The sequence below is a fragment of the Asparagus officinalis genome, chromosome 3 (assembly GCF_001876935.1).
Source record: "Asparagus officinalis chromosome 3, Aspof.V1, whole genome shotgun sequence".
Lineage (NCBI taxonomy): Eukaryota > Viridiplantae > Streptophyta > Magnoliopsida > Asparagales > Asparagaceae > Asparagus > Asparagus officinalis.
In genome coordinates this window covers 64,488,405-64,496,644 of record NC_033796.1, presented here as the reverse complement: position 1 = coordinate 64,496,644, position 8,240 = coordinate 64,488,405, and the positions used below count along the sequence as shown (strand labels likewise).

The following is an 8,240-nucleotide window of genomic DNA, read 5'->3' as shown; positions in this document are numbered from 1 at the left end:
AATACAAAACATTAATATTTAAAAATAAAATGAAAGACAAGTTATTCATTCAGAGTTTAAAGGCAAAATTTGGACCAAATCAATGTGTTCCAGGTTGTTAACCAAACTTTGTACAGCAATAATGACGTGAGAACAAACTACCGCTGAACTCTGATCGGTCACGGAATTCTTGCAGCTCTTAGACCCAAATAGAAGTACTAATCATTATAGAGGAATCTGAGGAGCGTTTGTAAAGCATGAGATCTACCACAAAATAGAGACTTCCAACCATAGTTGCACAATACGTGGTACGTAGCTGGTCACGGTACGAATTCGGGTACGCAATTCGTCACTTGGAAAATTTAGAATCATGAGAGGATAGCTTGCTTCGGTATGCAAGTTCGGTGAGTGCACTTCAAGTTTTCCAAAGTACATATTAGAAAACTGGAAAGCTAATTATGAATTGTGATATATTTTCATATAAAATACTTAAATACTTCTTTTTGATGGAGTATGTTTGTTTCTTTCTTTCTTATGTTTTTTTTTTCATTTACACAGAGCTCATTTTAGGATCATGATTTCGTTTTACATTTAATTAACATACACGTTTAGTTACATAAAAGTTATTGTGTCATATGCTCTATTTTGTGTCTCCCTTCACTTGCTGCATTGCATTTTGCGCAGCTGCACTTAAAGAGACTTAGCATCTAACATATTTGTAAATGGTACGTCAATTTTAGGGAACCGGTTCGTGTATCGGAGATAATCAATTCGCAGAAACTGTACGACGATTCCGTGGGGGTGGGGGCGGGGGAGTTGGGGAATCGTGCAACGATGCTTCCAACCCTATACAGCCTATACTAAATTTGCGAAGTTCAGTATGTATTCCTATTAGAATCTAGAACTCAAAAGAAAATTGTTTACGCTGCTATCTATAAGCCTTTTCTGCAATGATATCTGGTTCTCGAGTTGGACAAAAAGTTCTGATCACCGCCATTATTTGACATACCACTTTTTAAGCTACTGCAGAATGAATTGGGAGCATCAAAAGGATGAGGAGATCAAAACAGTCAAAATTTCCACTAAGCCACAGCAAGCATCGTGCATCTCCTCAACCCCCACAAATACGGGACGGGGATATCACTTGAACTGCAAATGTAACAAGACTGATGAAAGTCCCACAGAGTGGTTTAAGCATTTATGAAGAAAAAAAAAACGATGCAACTCATAAAGCAATCACTAACACTGGAAACATTAGACTGACATCACTACTCGATGGAGTAGAACAGAAAGAAAATCCTCTACACACACACACACACTGACATCACCACTTGATGGAGTAGAACACAAAGAAATTCCTATACATACATACTTTGGCATGATGTCAGAAGAGTAAGTCAACTGTGAAGACCTGATATCAATACCCCCTGAAAGAAGCAAAGGAAAGATGCATTCCAAAAAACCTCTAGTCGAGATTCTTGTACAGCCTTTGACATAATAATAACAACATTCAAGTGATTCAAGACACTACAGAACTCTCACAAATCCTAACCAACGAAAGTGGATTATCCTAACCCACAAGAGTAAGGGGAATTACTTGTTATGTAATTCAAGGAAAAACATTGTGCCTGGGCTTGTAGGTTTAGATAAGATACTACTCTTCTTTTTTATGACAGTACCCTTCAACATTAAAGGTCTTCTTTTGATAAAAAATTTGCATATACATCCTTGTACCATGTGTTGAGGGAGACCCTTGGTGCAACAGTAAGGTTGTTGTCTTGTGACTTGGAGATCATGGTTTGAATCTCGGAAACAGCCTCTCCGCATGCGGGGTTAAGGCTGCGTACATCTGACTATCTCTAGGGCCCACAATGGTAGAAGCCTCGTGCACTGAGCCACCCTTATTCTTGTACCTCGTGTTACTTCATTCTTGCTCCAGTAAATAGCTCTGCAAACTAGTCAACATGGAAACAGGCTTCATTCCTTAATGGACTTGTCGATTCAATTAGCAACGGTAGTCTAGGAATCATAGAAACAAAACATGGCCTGGGTACAACATGACAATATGCCAATGACAAAACAAAGAAAAGTATACACAAACAGAAACATCGATCATGGTAAAAGTATCGTGTCAGATGTCTACCAAATACATTGCTTCACTGTAGCGGCAGCCGCGTTTTACATGTAGCATAGATGAAAAAGTGTAAACATGTTCAGAACTCTATATTGCAGAAAAATTTATCATTAGAATTAGTGAATAGTATCAGAAGAGGTATGACGTGACTGAAGCCCATCTAAGGAGAAATATCAATGTAACCACTAGTGTATGGGCATTTCCCGGCCCAATATGTGAGAGAGGTTCAGGAGTCTGATTTAGCAAATCTATATACACAGATAACAAAAAAGACAAGACCAATTCATATTCTCATCAAAATAAACGAGTCAATGAATTTCATAACCTTGATCCTGTATCCTGAGTACCAAGATTTAGCTCAAATATGATGCACACTTCAGAATTGTAAAGATACAATAAAACAAGCATATCCATAATTTCTTCTGTAAAAGAAATACTCTTCCTAATAAAAATTAATCAACTGCAACCAGATTGGAATATTTAATTCTTTTGGCTGGATATAACATAGATTGGAAAATATAGAATTTTCCATTATATGTTGGTTATCATAGAATGGAAAACACTGTAACTATAATTCTCTCGCTCAAGAGGTAGGTACGTTCGCGCATTAGACATTACAGTAAATCTCAAAACTTTTTCTTGAAATATCATAGCATGGATTGTGGAGATCGATATTGTACAGTTTCTTAAGAAGAAGGAACTTCTTTCTTCTTTTACTAATTACATTCCCTTTACAAATCAGCTAAAAACAGATGGATTGCAATAGATACATTTACAAACGTTTAATGACCTTAACTAGCAACAATAATCACTCAGCAAAAGCCTGAAAGAAGTCCAGTCTTCAACAACTCAGAGTTTGTCATCAATGTGGGGCAATGACGTTACAAACCAACATTTGACAGAAATGCAAAGAGGAAAAAGAGGATAAATTATGAATATATGCAATCATACAGACATCCAACATTTTGGATTTCTTGAAACATTAGCACTTGCCATCCTAAAATCCATTTCTTTAAATCTAATATATTAATGTTGTCTAACATCAACCTATGGGATGGATCAAATAGCTGACAAACTATAGCCCTTCTGATGTTCTACACCTCAGTGCGACTGTATTATGTGCTCCTTATGTGCACATGACAAGAGGCACTAGTGAACAGTGAACAGGTCATAGATTTATCAAACAAATAAATTAGTAATAATGCTCCTGGGCAAATACCAGATCACTTTCATAATAAAAAAATATTATATAAATCAAACTCCTTAAGAAAGCAGTAAGTATATCCTCATCAAGCCCAAGAAAACCCAAAATACTTTTTTCTTTCTTTTTTATAGCCAACATACTCTACGTACGGACTACTTGCAGGAGCACAAAACCTGTTTACACGCTAATTTTATCATAAACAAGTCCACAATCAAAATAAGTATCTTCAATCCATTGCAGGAGCAGATCATAAAATTATGAAACTAGTAGATCAATAATAATGATCCTAGGGAAATAGCAGAACGCATTCATAATTCCAAAAAAAAGATCATGAAAATCAAACTCCTTAGTAGTGCCTAAGAATATCCTAATCAGCCCCAGTCAACCCCCTAAGGCAGTTGTTTTTCTTTTTCTAGCCAACACGTTCCATACATCACAACTTGAAAGGAAAAAGGATTCTATCAGAACACCACATAGAAAGGGTTAATCTATACCAATCATGGGAGGTTAGAGTGTTAGTTTGGTAATTCTCACTATCCTATCAATGGTGGAAATCACCTCACTCCTATTCTGATAGGATCCCTACTGCTTGAAAGAGCACAAAACCTTTTTACCTTGCAATCCTACCATAAATAAGTTCACTATTTAAAATAAGTATCAAAATAAGAGCACAAAACCTTTTTACCCTTGCAGCCATTACCATACATATATTTCCCATGCACTTTATCCTTCTACGTAGAGATGCCTCCTCTGGCTAGTGCCCAATTTAAACATGTCAAACACCAATCTATATCCCCAAAACCTTCCAAGAACATTTCCCATCAGCAAGTAAACCATTTTCCCATAACCAGAAGTAGAATAAATTATTACCAAAGTATGTCGGATGTAAAAAAAAAATTCAAATGTCTGAAGTTTGGTGTTCTTTTCACTTTCCTCTTTTTCCAAAAAGTTTATAGGAGCACACAAACAATTTCTAGAAAGAACAAGCATTGAAACTGAAGATACTTATGATTTCAAAACTAAAAGTTACAAAATCAATTACTCATCATATCTAACAGCTAGAAGCCGATCATAGAATGCATATAAAAAGGCTATCAAGCATAGTTTACCTTTTCTTCCTTAGCATAAGGTTAACATTATAAGCCACTTATGTTATTCAAACTTACACTCTTCAACTTTATTTACATGTATATTTGGGTAAAGTTTAACTGTTTTGAGCAGTACGAGCAGGAAAAACCTTACATACTTAAACTTGTCACTGCAGCAAAACCAAATGTTGTGTCACATTGGTATCCAAAATCTTGATGCCGGCCATCACGTGCATGCAAAGGGCAAAGCATATCGTGACAATAAGCATCGATCTAGCACTCACATACCTCATCACTTCAAACCCCCTCTCGATTACCTCTTCATGAACAATATTTGAAGCTCGTTTGACACCATCATAAGTTTTCAACATTACAAATTCGAGAAACGATTTCACCGTCTCAAACGTCACTCTCCCCGTCACATCAAGAACAAGCCTCCTGTTCCTTGGAACCGCCATTGTCGATGAAACCTGATTGACCCACCTCCCAATCTCCTTAATCCTCTCATCAGAAGACCCACCTCTCCTGGGTAATGTTTGGTCCTCTTGATTGGAAGTGGTCAGCACCTGATGCGAAGTCTTAACAAGGGTTTCGACAGCGCCATTACAGACCGATACCAAGAAATCCTTCACCTTGACTTCGTGCCTCGGGTTCGTAAGCCCCGAAAAGAACTCGTCATATGTGTTGACCTCCATTGTCTTGTCGAGGTAAACTGCAACCGCATTGCTGACAAACACCCGAATGCACTCAGCAATCGTATCTCTACACTTATCATCACAGATCAAGTCAATCCACTTCGATCCAGATGACGAAGAAGTCTCATCACTCTGATCGCCAGTTGAGTAGAAACCCAGCACGAGATTCTTCGCAAAGCTGCCGGCTACAATCGACACAAACCCTGAGCCAGCATTCGAGAACAACTTGTCAAGAAGCTTATCAGAGAATCCTGGTCCGGATTCGGGCCCTGAAACCGATCCGAAACCTTTCGAGAGACCGACTGTCAGAGCTTCGGAAAACCTACAAATTGAGCCGGAGAAGTCATCAGATCGAGCAAGCTTCGAAATTTGCTTCAGACTGTTTGGGATCTCGTCGGAATTCGATCGGAGGAAGCCATTGAGATCGGTGAGGAGAAGGTTCACGGTGTCGGCGGAAGAGGTGACTGCATCAGAGACGGAGATTATGGTTTTGAGGAGAGAAGCGAGTTTATTGCGTTTGGATGAGATTGACGGGTGGTGATATAGCTTGTAGGCGCCGTAGAAGGAGACACCGGCGGCGGCGATGAAGAGGAGATGCTTTCGCCGGCGCCGGAGAAGATCGAGAGACATCGGAGAACTGGGGATTGAATTAGGGTTTGAGAATAGGGGATAGATATGAAACTATGGGAGCTTGGGATATTGGGAATTGGGATTTTGTTCCCGGGAAGATAAACATGAACGAGGAATTCGGAAATAAGGGCAATTTCGTACACTACTAAAAAGAGGATTTTCTTTTTCTTGTTTTCATTTTCCCCCCTTAAGATGTGTGTAAAATCCTCAATATTAAACATTTATATCCTAAAAATTTCAGTTAAATTTTTTAATGACAATTTACCCCTTTTTCATAATTGTTCTTACCAAGCAAGATTGTTCGTCTTCAAGGAGACGAATATGTTTGAAATGGTAACTTCGAATTCTCAATGTTAATGTATGACTTTATGTTATCTGATGTCGGACGGGATTTTCTTAGAACAGAAAGACAAGGTAACGATTAATGTTCATCTTTTATGTCAGAACAAGGGAGAAATTAGTATACAGAGATACAACAAATTCCATGTATATTTGCACTTTTGCAACCAGACACCCACACACGCATATGAAGAATGCATGCACTTGGACTAGCAAAACACGAAGCGATCATGCATTCTCTAAGTTTCTTGTACCACTTTCCATGTTACATTTACACAAGGCACTTACTTTGAAAACCAAGGCATTAGGCTAAACATGTGCTAAACATGTCATTAGGCTCTTAACTAGTTCTTCATGATTTCCTTAGTTTATGTGATTACTATTTAATCGAATTCCTTCATTGTAGAACTAGTTGCCAAGTTACTGACCTTCTGCGTAATTTGCAATTACTTGTTCGGTTAATGCATGATCTGATGAGCCATCCTGCGGATGATTTTACCTTATTTGTCTCAATTTATATCTGTAGCTTACGGTTCCAAGTACCCAAATCAATTATTAAGTACATCTTCTTGGGTTTTTATTCCGTTGTTGCTGGTGCTAGAAGCAAAAACTAAGACTCATGCTGAGCCGTAGGGTGTTGCAATCATTTAAAAACTAGACCAGATTTAATCATGACTCGCTTTATTTTAAATCACATTAGAGTAGGATCAAGGAGGAGGCGGTTCAACAGCAACTTGATTTATGACCTCTTTTTGGTCTAAGAAGAACTTGGCCAAAACTGACACAATTTTACCAAAAAAAACAAAATTGGGGAAGGGTCAATGTTGATGTAGTTTTTAAGAGTTTGCAGAACACACTCTTAATTCTCACCTCTAGCACTAGCAGTAGCAGAGGCAACTCGTCTTATTTAATATATTTGTTCATCGATCATATAACAACTGACATAGCCATGATAATACCTCTCTTTCATCCTAGTTCTCCAATTATTCCAGTTCTACTTGAAAATTTTTGATTGACTAAGTACTCCCTCTTATAGCGTTGGGTTTTGACTTATTAGCCATTCCATCGTTCTTATGCATTGTAGTATTTGTTGATAATTCATATTTACTAGAGTTAAAAAGTTTTCCAAAACATGGGCTAAGTTTCAAACTACATTTATATATTTTTATAACAAAAATACATTGTAGCCTAGTGGTTAAAATCTTTTTGAAATCTTTTTGAATAAGACATAAGTCACAGGTTCTGGGCTTAACCAACATATTTAATCTAATAATTCCTATAAGTTTAAACATGGACTTGGTTGGGTTTGGGTTATAGATTGAGGCTAATTGGGTTGAGATGCTATGATGGTGCAATGGATGTCTTATAGGTGCACTTTGCACTTAGCACATAATGGGCTCATTAAACAAATCAGTTAATGGTGCAGTGGGCTAAGTGGGTGTAACTAACATGACCTTCGGGTTGCTCTCATTAATAGGCTAACAACTTTTTAAGCTGGTTTAGAGACCTATATAAAGCCACTTACTCAACAAAAGAAGACACAAGCTCTCTCACCCATCCTCTAAAAATTGCAATACCTGTTTGAGTCCAATTTTTACGCCAGACCGAGGAAGTCATAGTTCAAAGTTAGATCAAGGAGGCCATCATGTGCCTAAAGTTGATCAAGGTGATCGTGGAGCATTTGGTTGGTGCATAGCATTACACTTAAGCTATTGTTCCTAGAAGCAATTTCGATTTGAGATCCTTACACTGGAGTAGGCTAGATATTGCTTTAAGTTTAGCATTTTACAATGCACAGGGACTCAAGCTAGTTTTGACAGTAAATATTTCAAGAAAGTTCATATTTCCTATTGATATGAGCACAAAAACATGCACAAAAAGAGGAACAACTATTAAGTTATAGTGTAAAAAAGATGTCGAACCTAAAAGGAAAGTGTGTGTTTAAAATTCCTAAAATTGGTACTAGAAATGTGTGGACAAAAAGGAGTGAAATAAAATGTGTAGAGATGAGCAGAGAGTGATTTGTCACCAAAAAAATGATAACAAGAGATAAGAAGGAAGGAGGAAAAAAATAAAATACACAAAAATAAAACTAAAAGAAAAATAGAAACAGAGATAGGATTAAGAAAAGATTGGCAAGGGTTTTTAAATGAACATGAATACAGCCTCTT

The 8,240-nt window shown here is 37.4% G+C and overlaps 1 protein-coding gene across 1 annotated transcript; it reads right to left on the bottom strand.

Moving 5' to 3' along the window:
• LOC109834273 (protein PHLOEM PROTEIN 2-LIKE A10) lies at positions 853-5,878 on the bottom strand. Its single transcript, XM_020402253.1, has 2 exons — positions 4,564-5,878; positions 853-1,934 (listed from the first exon to the last, which is right to left on the bottom strand). The coding sequence occupies exon 1, from the start codon at positions 5,728-5,730 to the stop codon at positions 4,573-4,575; it is 1,158 nt and encodes a 385-aa protein (XP_020257842.1). The 5' UTR covers positions 5,731-5,878; the 3' UTR covers positions 853-1,934; positions 4,564-4,572.